Source organism: Cylas formicarius, unplaced genomic scaffold (assembly GCF_029955315.1).
Source record: "Cylas formicarius isolate icCylForm1 unplaced genomic scaffold, icCylForm1.1 PGA_scaffold_2__14_contigs__length_35257938, whole genome shotgun sequence".
NCBI lineage: Eukaryota > Metazoa > Arthropoda > Insecta > Coleoptera > Brentidae > Cylas > Cylas formicarius.
Genome location: NW_026844319.1, coordinates 28809815 through 28825549, shown reverse-complemented (window position 1 = coordinate 28825549; position 15735 = coordinate 28809815). Strand labels below are relative to the sequence as shown.

General features: G+C 37.2%; 1 protein-coding gene and 2 non-coding genes across 5 annotated transcripts in view; 2 read left to right on the top strand and 1 right to left on the bottom strand.

Moving 5' to 3' along the window:
• LOC132698240 (DNA-binding protein D-ETS-3) overlaps positions 1-15735 on the bottom strand; it is a 100013-nt gene that overhangs the window by 33103 nt on the left and 51175 nt on the right. For 2 of the 3 annotated variants that reach the window (XM_060664201.1, XM_060664200.1), the window contains exon 5: positions 12456-12506. In XM_060664201.1, the coding sequence (XP_060520184.1) occupies positions 12456-12506 (51 nt within the window). Of the gene's footprint in view, positions 1-12455; positions 12507-15510; positions 15705-15735 lie in introns of those variants that run through there. The other variant, XM_060664202.1, reaches the window with a different exon arrangement.
• Positions 12138-12209, top strand: Trnap-agg (transfer RNA proline (anticodon AGG)). The gene has a single exon. It is a non-coding gene; the product is annotated as a tRNA-Pro (tRNA).
• Trnai-aau (transfer RNA isoleucine (anticodon AAU)) lies at positions 12357-12430 on the top strand. The gene has a single exon. It is a non-coding gene; the product is annotated as a tRNA-Ile (tRNA).

Sequence of the window (15735 nt, the reverse complement as noted above, 5' to 3'; positions counted from 1 at the left end):
TATTCTATCCTGAAACCTCTTAGGACATAAAAATTTTAAAAATTTGTGTTCATAATCCAATACTTCAATTACAAATGTACCCTGTTTTGAGACATTTACTGCATAAGGAGGAGAATCGACGACGGATCTCAAATCTCAAACTTCCAAAAAAGTAATGAGAGATAGAGTGATCCATTTAATCTGCAAGAGAGAATAGATTCATTGAATTGTTTCAGCTAAATAAGGAGCTATTTCTCAATTTAAAATAGTAATAGGAATATAAGAATTCCAAAGCAAACAACAACTGTCAAATCATTGGATCGGTTTTCTCCAATATGAACAAGGAAATGCTCAAATTAAAAGAGCTTTTATGGAAAAATGTGGATTCCCAGGAATTACTGCCTGTCAAGATAGGACTCATATAGCCAATCAAACCATATGAAAATGCACTTAATTTATTTTTATGCCAACCTATGTATTTCGAGGTATATTCTTCTGTAGCAAACCGCTCTTAGCCCGGTCGGAAACTTTTCATCCCACCCTCGTATTTTATAGGACACCTTTGTGATGCATAATGCTGCTGCACCTTTACTTATAAAAGGTAAGGAGATATTAGCAGTAGAATGTCTCAAGTGCAAAATAAAAGCTACAAAAGAGGCGTTCTTCATTACTCTCATTTTAAAAAACATACTACAGAAAGTACAAATCGTAATTCCATAGAAACAACATAGTTTTTGTTGAAAAGATAAGTTTCTTTTTTTCTAATAAATTTTAAAAAATATGGATTTTGATTTTATTTTTACCTGAGTTAACAGGGGGTAGACGTGCTTCTTTTCATCAAACCCTAGCTTAGAATTTCCAAATCTAGTTGAGGTCAGGGCCGGAGTTGAGGGCTCAAAATTTATATTTCCCGGAGAAATATCCACCCCCCCCCCCCCCCCCCTCCTTATGCCGACGCCGAAGATCGGCACATTGACACAATGGAAATCTCGACAGCGAAAGGCATTTAGCGTTCAAGTGTCGACCGGCATTTGTGTTCTCAGTACGGGGCGTGTTAAAATAAGCAGGCATCGCCGCCGCCACCGCCGCCGGGGGGCGGCGAATAACAGTTTCGGTGGGACTGCGGAAAGGATTCCCTTGTCGCTTTCCAGCCGAGTTGCCGCCAAACACGGCCCAAGTGAGCCGTGGAAACAAAAGGCAGTCGAGCGAACTCGCAAATGTTTCCATCGACTGAAGAGACTTATTTACGATCGGGAACAATGCTTCCGAGCGATACATATACAGGGTGTTGGGGGCCGTTTCAGGCGGAAAAGTTTAATTTGTTACATTTTGATAGGTCACGTTTTTGGAATAACCTCAAAGATACTATTTAGAAAACTTCTATTGGTTTCTTCAGAGCTTTCAACGAAAGTTCCACAGGTTACTGTAATACTTTTTATAAAACTTCTGGATTCCTCTTGCGTTGGTTTCTGCAGAGTCGAACTAACGTTTCGCCAATCATCCCGTTGGCTTCTTCAGAGCTTGACTGAAACTGGCTCGTATTTTACTTTGTACCTGCTTATATATTGATTCAGGGGGGCGGAGCTAAACATAAAACATAACCATAAACACCGTCTCGGATAAGTAAGGACCTGAGTCGCGGTTAAGATTGTTAGGTTGCTTATCGATTTCTATAGACTCTCGGATTTTTCGTAGGTAGAAGAATTGATTATTTGCAAGAATTTTTATGTCCGTGATTGTGTTCGACAACTGCTGATGAGTTTATTTGTCTTAGCCTTAAGGCTCTTTCGTGTTCTTTGAGCCTAGTTGATATTTTTCGTCACGTCTCTCCAATGTATTCTTTGCCGCATATACCTGGAATGCTGTAAACTCTTGGCATCTCTAATGGAATTTTGTCTTTGACTGATCGAAGATGTTGAGAGATTTTTGGACAAGTGGTAAATCTGGTTTTGACATGATATTTCTTTAGAATTTTTGATATTTGGGTCAGTGATATTTTCAATGTAAGCAAGGAATACAGTGCCAAGTGTGGGATTGCTTTCGGTTTCATTGCTATTGGAAGATTATGGTGAAGGGTATTTTGTGATGGACCGCTTAATATCATTAATGTGGAAATTATTAGAAAGAAGAGCAGATGTAAGGTTCAGTTTTTTGGGCCAATGGTGATGTGACAAGTAATCTCACATATATATGTTATTAATGTTTCCAGATCGACCTCTGCATTTACTTTACTTTATAGGAGGAAAATATCGATTTATTTGAGCAGTACCCTCTACTACCAACCGATTTCTCTTAAAATAAAAATTATTCATTCAATCTCTGGTGATCACAATATCGTTAATTTTATGATCATCATTTCTTACTTAAGTAATTGTTTATCTGTTTTATTTAAATCCTTCAAAAAATTGAACTAAAAATACGAAGTACGGAAATTCTGTGGTGGGCTGTCCCTGTAAGAATTGTTAATTCTGTTGCCAAGGTTTGACGGTTGTTTGACAAATAGTCAGAATATGTGTGAATATATGTAAATTTTCACCAGATGTACTTTCTTGGACAGTGTCGTGTATATTTTCTTCAAATTCTCTTGGGTATTCGGTCTCTCGAAAACAAACGATGTAATTCTTCTAAATATTTCGATCGTAATTTCGATCTTTTTCAAAATATTCTCATTTTGTATAAGTGACATATATAACAATTGATGACATTTGACGTTGCGATAATATATTAAAAATAAACATAATTTGTCAGCGACTATTTTATGCGGATTGGAAGGGTATGCAAAGCAGGTACGGTTGTTTTCTATTAGCAAATATATTGGATAATTTAATTTTGTTAGTTTAAAATTGAATATTGTATTTTGTTAAGGCCTTTAGAATCGGTTTTGTAATTAATCGATTTTTAGTTTTTCTACACTTTCATAAAGTTCTCTTTTTTTGGTGTCAGGTTCTGTTAGTAGGACTTTAATTTTCTGAAAATTGAATGTGTGTTTGGTGTTTTCACGATGGGTATGAAGAGCTGTTTTATTTTTCTTGTCATACTTATGTCCGTTGATTCTATTTTTTAAATACTGGTTTCTTTGTCCTATATACACACTATCGCAATTAGAGTGTGGAATTTTATATACTACATTACTTCTTTTTTCAATTGGAATTTTTGCTTTAAGTTTAGTGAAGAGATATGTTTTTTGTAAATTATAACTTTTGTGTCCTATTTGAAAATGATTTGGAGTTTTTCTGATAATCCAGATTTATATTGTGGCTATATATATTTGCTTTGAGGATTTTGATGTTGATTTTTGTTTACGTTATTGTAAAATTTGTTGGTACGTTTACTAAACATATTAATTAAGTTTTTGTGATAATAATAATAATAATAATAATAATTGCCTCTGGTCTATATTCTGTATCGGATAACATTATTACTCTGTCTACTAGACCTATTATGACCGATTTTTGTGGGCTAAGGGATGAATATATATTATTTCATTTTACATGTGATGTGGGGATAAGACCGAAAAGTTAATAGTATTTTGGTTGTCAGTTTCAACCGTGAATTTTTTGTGGTAATTATTGAAGGAGTTTAGCAATAAGTCTGTTTTTCTTTTTGGAACTGCAGTTATGACGTCGTCGACATATCGATAAGAAAATGTAAATTGATATCATCGGGATATCATCCGTTCATTTGTTGAACTCCGACTGATGATTGTTATTAACACATCAATATCAATATATTTTCAAACGTTCCTAAATGTTATATTTTGATTAGTCAAATTGTAGAAAAGATATAATTTGTTATAAAGGGATTTCTTGTGCATTAGGAAACGTTTTTTTAGTCCCATTCTTTTGCATTTATTGTGTTAAGACCTCAAAGAATAAAGTGTAATGAGTTTGCTCTGGGACTGGCGTTCTCATCTCCGTTATTTGCCAGCATTTTATAATTTCTTGGACCTACTCTCGTCTCGTCTCTTAGGTGCTTCAGGGTGTGTGGTTCTACTTTTTATTATTTACAAAACTTCTAGATTCCTGCTGAAGTTTCACCATGTGTATACATGCGTATGACATATGTTCACGTGAAGTTTTCTTTTTAAATTATTCAATTAGAAAACAACCTGGTATACTTTCAAACTTCTCTTTGCAGTGCCGTAATCAAGTTAAAAGCAAAGGTAAAATCATGAACCAGATTTTAAAGCGTCGAATGAAAGGTTCCTTTGAAAAAAAAATAAATAAACGCCCACACGACGGACGAATAAATTGTGGGGGGGGGGGAGTCCAGTACACTTTGTTATCAATTATTCTTTGGACGTCTGATTGGGTTCCCGGAACAGGAAAGAGTCCTTCCTTCCCGGATTCCCGGACCGAATGTCCTTTTCCGATTCTCCGGTGCCGCCGCTATCTCGACTACCCCTTCCATCGACCGCCCCCCACTCCTCCGGCCGCCGCTCCGACCGGTTCGACCTTTTCGCTACGTGGCGACACGGACCTTTTGGATAAAAATCTGCAACGGGCTGAACTTATTTTTTTGATATCGCAGCTTATCCGTAAAACCGTTACACATTATAAACCACATATACTTGGACCAGAAATATAGTGCTTTTACAAAAGACCGCGTGATTAACTTTGCCTACTGTTTATTACTCCAAAACCGCAACCCCCTATAGAACCCTGCCATGCCTCCTAACCATTCCAGGACCGTCCTAGGAATTTATCTACCCACACTAACAAGCGGAATATTAGTACGTTTTCAATCTCTGTCGTCGAGCAATTAGCACAAAGTAACAATTTATTACGTTCAATTTCGTTGCATTTATACATAATATCATTATTAATATACAAAATATTAAATATTATAATCGTTCTCGATAAATATTTTTTTCTTTTCATACACGTTTTTCACAGTTACTGATATTTTAGCTACCTCTTGCAGAATTACGTTTATGGTGCTATCAATAAATTTTGATGCAGTGTTATTTCTTCTTATGTGCGCTTCTAATCCTCTAATGATGAAACCGTACACAATAACTACAAAATATTGAAAAATCTAGTAAATAAACAATATTTTTCGAAACTTTCTACCCAGTCGTAACTTTTGAAACGATTTTCACTTAATGGGCCACCCATCCCACTTCTGATGTTTTGTATTTTCAATTTAGAATTAGTTATAATAGAATTAAGCACTTACAAAATCGTGCACAATATTAACTAAATATTAACAATTTTTTGCTACTCACGTGCTATTAAAAGTGGATTCGATGTTCACAAATAATGAAAGTGGCACTTTTATGCCCACTAGGGACAAAAGCATGTATTTTATACCGTACTCCGATGAGGAAATGTCGACTCTAATGCATTTGCTGAAAAGCAAAGGATCTTCTGGTATCGACCAAATTCTTATATGACTTATAAAGGGATTTTGTTATATGCTGGTTCCCTACTTAACAACCATCATTAATGAGTCAATTTCGTTTTGGGCAGTTTCCCTCAGCGTTAAAAAACTCGAAAGGAATTCAAAAAAGGGGACTCCACATTTAGCGATAATTATAAACCTATAACAACAGCAAAGGCAATGTACAACCGAATTCAGCATTTCTTTAAACAAGAAAAAATGCTCCACGGAAACGGGCACAATCGAGCTTGTCCAACATATTTATGATGAACTCGATGTCGGAGAGACAGTGGTCGGATATAAGGTCGGAAAAGCTGGAATCTTTAGGCATAATTTTTTTTTTAAATAACTACATTGGCATTCATCTATGAGCAGATTTGATCTTTAATTTTAATTAAATAATTGTTAATAATTGGATCATGTCGTAAATGATTAAAAAAAATGTAAAAGTAAACGAAACATATTCGGATCCATATGATGTTGACTTGGGCATACCTCAACGGGTCATTTTGAGGCCATTACTTTTTCTCTTACACGTGACCGATTTACCTAAAATCAGTTTAATAAATATTGTAAAGAAAATCATCTAATCATAAATTTAGAGAGAACAGTTGTGGTCGGATTTACTGGCCATCCTTACATCCTTAGCAAAAAGCCAGAGCAGAAGATTTCTTGGCTCCTACATTGAAGCATCATTGAGGTGGGATCAAGACATAAATAGTGTTTGTAGCAAACTAAATAAAATATTCTTTGGCATATTAACAATTAGAGACTTGTTTCTTGAGAGATCACTATTAGTCTTACTTATTATTAGTATACTCCTCAATTTCTTACAAAATTGTGAATTGGGGGCAAGCTAGTGATGCTGAAAGAGTGTTTGTACAGCAGAGAAGAATCCTTAGGCTAATTTTTTAACTTTCTCCGAGACACCCTTGCAATGAAATATTTGTCTGAAATATATTTGTATGTACCTACTTAAAATACTGGTAGTTACACACAAAAATAAACATTTACATAAGAAACACATTGTCACTACACTCGTAACAGAGAAAATCTCTTAAAGCGTAAACTAAATCATATATTTTGTAGAAGATCTTTAGGGTATGCAGGGCCACACTATTATAATATGCTCCAGTCGAGTTTAAAGAACCTTTTTACCAAGCAATTTAAGAAACAGGTCAAGACACTTCTGACAACCAATGCTTTTTATAGGTTAAGTGAATTCGAAGCACATGTTATAAATAAATGTTTGTAATGTTATATTGATATATTTGTATTACTTTCTACAAAGCTTCTGGATTCTTCCTGCGTCGGTTTTTGCTGAGTAGAAATTGCTGACGTTTCGGCAATCATCCTGTTGGCTTTTTCAGAGCTTGACTGAAACTGGCGCTTAACTGCGACTCAGGTCTCTACCTGTCACCAATTTGGGAATCGGTCATCCGAGACGGTGTTTCTACCCCTCATTAGCACCCCCCCACCCCCCTCAAACAATATATAAGTCAGCTCTGAACAAGCCAAACGTCAGCAATTTCGATTCAGTAAAAACCGACGCAAGGGGAATCCAGAAGCTTTTAAAAGATATTACAGTAGCCTGTGGAAGTTTCTTTGAAAAATTATGTACTTGTATTGTTTGTTCTATACACATCTTATATGATTGTCCTGTATGTATAACTTTATTTTACACTTTTTCTATTTCATCTATTTTAAAACATTTTAATGTAATTTTTTGTGACGAAACATCCATTGTAATGGATTTTGTGAATAAATGATCTATCTATCTATCTATCAACTCAGACCAAATCAGCTCAAGACACTAAATACACTATTGGCCTATTTTGCTCTCGAATCCACTTACTCACATGTGCTTCATTCCACGAATTCCACTTTAAAGTGTTAAAAAACAGAACGATACATATCACATGATGTTAAAATAAATACCCCGCAGTATTAATGCTTAATTAACTTTCAAATGGTCCATTTGCAGGTGGGTTTTACCACAGTAATGCGAAGGTCTGTGGTTAAGGCGCTATAAAATATTTAAAACGTCAAAGCAATAAATGCACTATATTTTTGGTCGTATTATAATAAGTATTCGCCGGGCACCGATGCTTTTGCAAAATTATGTTATATATACAGTTGCAGACAAGAAAAAAAGTGGCAAAATTTAATGACCAACAACGTATTGTTAAAAATCCAGATTTCATAAAGATATTCGTGAAAATCTAATTACCAGTCATTCAGAAACAAATAAATAACCAACCACGGAATACCGAAGTTACGATTGCATAATTGACATTTGACATTTGCGCTCCAGTAAGAAGGTTTTTTTTTTATAAATTGGTGGGGTGCAACGTTAGCTCGCCTCCTCGTGGTGCACCCTGGGTAACGCTAAAGAGCTAACACAGCTGGCGGTCAGACAATTTGTATCTATATCCTGTCCCTTAAACACATGTTTCTACTGTTTCTACATTTCTACTGTTCTACTAGTGAGGATGACCTCGCAAGCTATTCCAAATCAGATTCGAAACAGCTCTTCTCAGAGCCCCAAGACTAGAATTATCGGACCGTCAGTCCGTATTTGCCAGCTAAATATAGAGGGTATAAGCAGAGCCAAATGTGAATACCTATCTAAACTGCTGACCGAAAATGACATCGATGTTGTGACCCTACAGGAAACCCACACAAACAGCGAAGAAGAATTTCAAAAAAGAGGTAGTATCCCTGGTTATACCGCACTTGCATCTCTTTTCCATCATGCCCATGGCTCAGCCACATACGTCAGGAGCACTATAAAAAATGCATTCTTAGTATCATCCAAGTGCACGAACAGTGTCTACATAATAACCGTCAAGATCGGCCTTCTCTCGATAGTCAATGTGCAGAAGCCGCCTGGTATGACCTGGGCGGAAGCAGCTTTACCAATGGAAACTCGCACCACGGTCTATATTGGTTACTTCAACAGCCACAGCACTGCCTGGGGCTACCTTAATGAAGACGTTGCTGGTACCGAATTAACCAGCTGGGCGGAGATCAGTAATCTCTACCTAGTTCACGATGCCAAGCAGCCAGGGACATTTAGATCCGCCGCCTGGAACAGAGACTCTAACCCTGATCTTTGCTTTGTCACCAGACAACTAGACAACACCCCCCTAGCAACAGAAAGGAAAGCGCTGTCATGATTTCCCCATAGCCAACATAGGCCTGTTCTGGTGACAGTAGGAGTCCAAATCCCACTTATAAATTCAACACCAAAGCCAAGATGGAATTTCAATAAAGCGGACTGGGGAAAATTCCAACACATCCTGGATAGAACTCTGCACTGGATCCCGGCTAAGCCCAAAAATTATGACAGATTCTGTGGAGCGGTGATCGCCGCCGCAAAAAAGTCCATCCCTCGAGGATATAGAAAAGAGTACATTCCCGGCTGGCATGAGGACAGTCAATCCTTATATGAGGAATATCTCAACACCGGAGACCCTGATCTCGCTGACGAAATACTGCAGAGCCTTGACAACGCTAGACGTGATAAATGGTCCCAAACCGTCGCCAATGTGGACTTCAAACACTCTAGCCGAAAAGCCTGGAGCCTCATAAGAAAACTCGGATCAGGTTCTCCACCTGTGAGAAACGACCCCGCGGTATCCGCAGATCAGAGAGCGGACCATATTGTTTCAACTTCCAGAGCGCCCAACGACAAAAGTCACACAACCAAAATTTGAAAAGAGCTATCCCAGCTAAAAAAGAACATCACAAGAGAATCCGATTTCGCTAAACCCTTCTCAACAGAGGAGATTGAAAACGCTATAAAGGAAATGAAAACAGGTAAAGCGCCCGGCTATGATGGGTTGCATGTAGAGTTCTTGTCCTATAGTGGATCTGTAACAAAGGCTTGGCTGGCTAAGTTCTACTCTGAGATGGCTATATACCACCAAAACTAAAAAACTCAAAAATAATCTCATTGCTCAAGCCTGGTAAAGATAAAGACAGACCCGAGAGCTATAGACCCATCGCATTACTCAGTTCCTGCTATAAACTACTGGAAAAACTTATATACAACCGCATATCCGACATAATCATGCTGCATATCCCAATAGAGCAGGCGGGATTCAGAAAAAACCGAAGCTGCTGCGATCAAGTCCTCAGCCTTACAACCTTCATAGAAGCTGGTTTCCAAAATCAGGAGAAATCGGCATTCGTTTTCATAGATTTACCGCGGCTTATGATACGGTCTGGCGCCAGGGTCTTGTATACAAACTTCTGAACATCACCAGATGCAAAGCAACTACAAGTCATTCCAAGTGCATTTGAATGATCAATCAAGTAAAAAGAGAGTACTAAATAATGGTTTACCGCAGGGGTCCGCCCTTGCCCCTCTGCTATTTAACCTTTATGTGTCAGACCTACCTGAAACTCGCTCTAAAAAATTTAACTATGCCGACGACATGGCTCTTGGCTTCAGACCTCCACGTTGCAGAAGATGTACTGTGCGAAGATCTGATGGCCATGAATGATTTCTTTGCGAAATGGAGATGGAAACCGAGTGTGACCAAAACTGAGACTTCTTGTTTCCACCTTAACAAGTTGGCGAACACAGAACTGGACGTCGAATTTAACGGAACCCAACTAAAACAAAACAAGCACCCGAAATACCTGGGCGTCACCTTAGACCGTACGCTGTCCTTTAAAAAACATTTAAGCAACGTAGCCGCCAAACTTAAGACAAGAAACAACATAATATCCAAACTGTGTGGCACCAGCTGGGGTGCCTCAGCCGAAACGCTCCGATGTTCCGTTCTTGGCCTTGTTTACTCCTCGGCCGAATACTGCGCTCCTGTCTGGACGAATAGCCCCCACTCAAAACTAGTGGATGTCCAAATCCACAACTCACTTAGAATGATCAGTGGAACCATCAAATCCACACCCACGTATTGGCTCCCCGCGCTCTGCAACATTCCACCAGCCCATCTCCGGCGATCGGAAGCTCTCTGCAGAGAATTTAGAAAAATACAAAACAATCCCCAACTCCAAATCCATGAAGATATCGCTCAACTAGGGCACAGGATCCGCTCCAGAAAACCTCCAATTCAAACAGCGGCAGCGCTTATATCCAATAACTTCCACCTACAAGACGAATGGGCTCAGATGTGGCAAAATTGCGTTCCTCCAGATATCTGCAGCGTTTTCCACGTTAACCAAACTGTTCCAGGTTCTACACTACCGAGAGGAACCTGGTGCTCCCTAAATCGGATCCGTACAGAATGCGGTGTTTGTGCGGACTCTCTGCACAAATGGGGCAAATCAGAAACCAACTGCTGCGACTGTGGAAGGCGACAAACCATCCGCCACCTAGCATACGGGTGCGAAAAAAGACAGAGCCAGTGTACGACAACAGACTTCTTGAGGGCCACTCCATCGGCTGTTGTTTGGATTGAAAACCTAGATATTAAGATTTAACCTTTGTAAACATTAACATTTAAAACTAGACTGTGTTATTGCCATACGATAATAATAATAATAATAATATAAATTGGTGCTTTTTATTGTAAAAATTACTGTAAAAAAATGATCCGCTAAAGGCAAAAGTTACTAACCCGGAATTCAGTGTTAACTTAAAACATTAACCAAAAGAAAGTGACAATTTTTTTTTGCTTGATCATAATATAATCAAATCTAAAGATATAAGTGCGAGCACCGTTATCTAAAGAACTAATAATGTTATCGTTAATGTGTAAAAGTAGACTAATAGTACTAAAACCTTTACGAAATCCAGGTTGACTGTTAGTGACAATATGATTAGAAATAACATAATCATAAGTTCGTACATTTACCACTGTCACCAAAACTTCCAAACAGCAATTAATAATATAATAATATATTATAATATGGCGCGGTAATATGGCTTTAATTGAGTCAATAGTTGTGAGTTTAAATGCAAATGATATATTCGAGATGAACTTGCGGTTTTTAGAGAGAGAAGTGGTTTCGGGGCAATTGATTTTTGAAAACGGGGCTTCAAATTCAATGCTCGATTTTTGTGGTTTCATGTCTCGGTTATTTATAATCATAGGAGGTTGAAATTTACGGGTTATTTACTTCGACCTTTAAATATTTGCAGCATTTTCTTTTTCCTGTATAAAATTCCGGTTTTTATGTTTATATCGCCCCGTATAAGGCTTAACGGGTCCAAAATTGAAGGTCTTCTATTAGCACCTTTGTGCGTCTCAAATCTGACAATCAGGAGCGACAATGGAAGAACATCAAAGCGAAATCAAGCGTGCCTCGGGCAAACCCGGGCCCTCTTTGATCGAAATCGCGTTACAAATCAAGTCCTCTGCGACGGAATAACAATTGGATTTGCGCGTCGAAAACAACGACCGGTCGGTGGGTAGCGCGGGAGGCGGGGGTGGGGGGTGGCGTCTTTCCGGTTGCGGAAAAAACGATTACAAACTGTGACGTGACGTCGGGCGTCAATCGGCTTTTGTTTTCGACGAGCCTCGAGATTTCCGATAATCGATACCAGATTCGGACGAAGGGGCACAAAAAAAAGAGCGACGCGCGGGACGCAATCAATCGAAAATTCCATTAGGGCAGTAATGGGGGCGGGGTGGGCCGGAGGAAATGAAAAATCCCGGCGCGGTGGAGGAAAATGTAAAAATAACCGACGGAAAATCGACGCGAAACGAACGAGGCGATAAAACGACAAATCGCTTTTGTTTTTGTTTTAATAAAGAATTTCGGAGCACTGAAATGCGGTTTGACTATCGATTTCTTCAGGTGGCTCGTTGGTCTAGGGGTATGATTTCCGCTTAGGGTGCGGGAGGTCCCGGGTTCAAATCCCGGACGAGCCCAGTAATTTTTTTCTTTTGGATTTTTAAATAAGGGTAAAAAATTATTCCAAGGTGTTGTTATTTCGCGTGTTAGTGCTCTTTTAAAATTTTCGACGTGTTAAGTCGGACGTAATAGCGCAACAAACGCGATAAACTACAATTAGTGTTGGCCCATTAGCTCAGTTGGTTAGAGCGTCGTGCTAATAACGCGAAGGTCGCGGGTTCGATCCCCTCATGGGCCATACTTTTTTTTCAAGCTCGCGTTACCTTGGGACTGCGAGGCTGCGTGACTGCTCCATGATCCTTTGTAGGAAGTATCTGCAATGAAAAATTAAAAATTATAAAAATTATCAACAGAAACTCGCCTTCGCTTATTCCTAATTTTCCTTTTTTTATTTTCTATTTTGTGTTTTCCAATATTGACTCCTTCCAAATTGTCAAAAAATGTACCATGGCATTTCTACATGAAAAATATTTTACTTGTTTTTCAAGTTTGGAATTGTTTAAAAATATATTTTTTGTTTTTTATTTTTAGAACCTTATAAACATATTACAAGTAAATTTTCAAAAAAAAATACACTTAACCCTTCTGTGTATACATATTTTATCAATACACGCTAAGTAAAAAAGAATAATTTGAATTTTTTATATGAAAAAGACAAATATTTATCAATTCCGTTAAAAATAACCCAATATGTGTAATTTTTTCAACATCCTCTTCAGAAGGTTTTATACAGGGACAATAAAAACACAGAAATACAAAATATTTACTGACAAGCTAATTACAGAAAATATATATTAAATGAATAATATTGATTTACAAACGTCTTTTTCTACTACCTAATTACACACCGACCTAGCGTAAGGGAAGCGTCATTATACCACGTCAGAATCCTCGAACTAATCATTTTGCTTTCCTCCATATGCAGTAAAATGTTTAAATCTCTGTTGTTCCTTTTTTCTGCTCTAACATGTGTAGCTTACTTGTTGATTTTATATATTTGTTTAACAATGCCACATTACCTATGTTGAAAAAGAAACACAAAGCGAAAATATGTCTGGTGAGCATTGATAGTGTTGGTTGCATTGATATTTATGTTTATTTATGCTTATTCTATTATTTATAGATATTTAAAAAATATTTGTTATATTTTATTGTGAAATCATGTAATGGTTTTTTATGGAAACTGACGATTTAGGATTATTGATTACATTATACAAAAATGTAGAGAAATGTTGGGATCAAATTTCCTCAAACCATAGCATTCTGTACTATCTGGACACGCTTCTTACTTTCCTGATCGAAACAAAAACCATAGGCAAAATCGCAGTAATTGAAATTAGAGAGGACCGAGGATTCGCACAAACTTCGTTTCATTTGTTTACATAAAAATATGTTTATTATTAACTTGCAAAACTAAATTTGCTCATAATTCCCAAACACCATAACCCATGATTTACTTGGTTTAAGTTTTAAGTTGTGGTTTTGAGATTTCTGATTTAAAGTTTCAAGGTTATGTACCGTGCGTTCGATTTATCTTAAAAACATTTTAATTAGCTGTAACTTTTTTATTCTTGGAGATATCAATGTATTCAAAAAATCAAAATGTAGGGTTAGTAGGCAGGTTTTTTTCAAATCACGTATAAAACAAAACACTATCAATTTTCTCACATATAAGCCTACATCATATTTGTTTAAATGGAACACCCTGTATATTATATATGGGTTTAATAGAATATCTTATTCCGAATACAATGATGTAACACACTTTATATTTAATTGCAATCGTTTTTGACAAATCGGCAAAAAGGGGAAATTTCAAAGAGTGCCCTGACTGACAAATAAAAATATGTCTATGGTTGACGTATTAGTGCACAACGTTTATGCTTTAATTATTGTCCAAATCGTTAGTGTTAAAATGTTTTTTTGCGAATTTGGCATCCGTGAAGGCAATCGTGATATGCTACAAGCATACTTTCCGAATAATAAAAGTGCAACAGCAGCTCGTCGTCAGTATATTAGATTTTATCCAGATATCTCAGATATTTCCAAGGCTGGCAAAGAAATTTGCAGAAAACGGTAACGTACTAAATGCTATAAAGTTATGCCGGAATTATAATATTTTAAATAATGAAGCCAATTAGGATTCAATGAAGGACAACCAGTTTCCTCTTTTACTAGAGAATGTGGTATTTCTCGTGGATCAATCCACACATCGAAATTTCGAATTCAGCTTTTGCAGTTTTTTTAAATAGATATAATGAGAATAACAATTTTTTGAAAAACATTTTATAGACTGATGAAAATTCGTTCACTACAAGAAAGCGTTGTAATAGACAAAATTCGCGACATTGGTTTTTAAATAATCCTAGACAAATACACTCAATAAAAACCCAGGAGTACCAATCAATTATTGTATGGTGTGGTGGCATAGATTGTCATATTTTGGGTCCGATATTCATAGCTCAAAAGTTAACTGGAGATCATTATTTGCAAGTCATAAAGCATCAAATAGAACAACATATAGAAGACGGTGCCCCACCACACAATGTTGGACAACTTAAAAATTTTCTTAACATGGAATATTCCAGGGGTTGGATAGGGGATGGCGGATTGGACAGCCAACAGCCCCGACTTAACTTTAATGGATTTTTTTCTTTTGGGGACACAAAATCACGTGCATAAAACTCCTTGTAATGATGTGGTGGAACTTCGGCAAAGGATTTCAGGGACAATAAATCAGCTAGGAGACGGTTCTAAATTCAAGACTTCATGCAATTAGAGTGTATGAGAAATGTGTTCAGGAAAATGGTGGTCGCATACAGAATAGTTAAAGAAGTTTTTAGTTTAGTGTGTCTTGCCATTTTTAGCGTTTTTGTTCTACCTTAATTTGTAAATAATTATTGTTGTTGCAGCCAGTCACGGCATTCTTTGAAATTAGATAAAAATTTCCTATTTTTGAGTGGAAATATAAAGTGTGTTTCATTATTGTAATCGTACATATACAGGGTGTTCCATATAAAAAAATACTTGGCTATCAAACCTACATTTTGTTTTTTTGTCTACCTTGACATCTCGTACCTTTCCGAAAACAACACTGAGTATTGGGAATGTTATTATTTTTTGTACAAATTCGTAAAGAATTTTGAAAAATTCGAACTAACGAAGCGAGGATCATATTTAATCTTCATCGCTTTATATTTTTCGTCACTCTGTACCCTGGTGTTTTCTAAAAAGGCCAATATTCAAACGAAACTTTCGAAAAATCCTCGACGTCCGGCCATTTGCAAAAAGTTGTCCGAGACCCTGGCGAATATTTACCAAACAGCATGGAGAACTGTCCGAACGTGGAACTCCGGCTCAGGTAGTCCGCCGACGGTTTAATATCCAACATGGTGGTTATTTTTTCGGACGCCGAAATTTAAATCGAGAAACGCGGAATATTTTAAACGCCCATGTTCGCGGAAAAACTGACTCTAAAATCGTAAAGCCCGATCAATCTGTCAACTCGCACATTTATGATCGACTGCGACTTTTTCCTAGCTT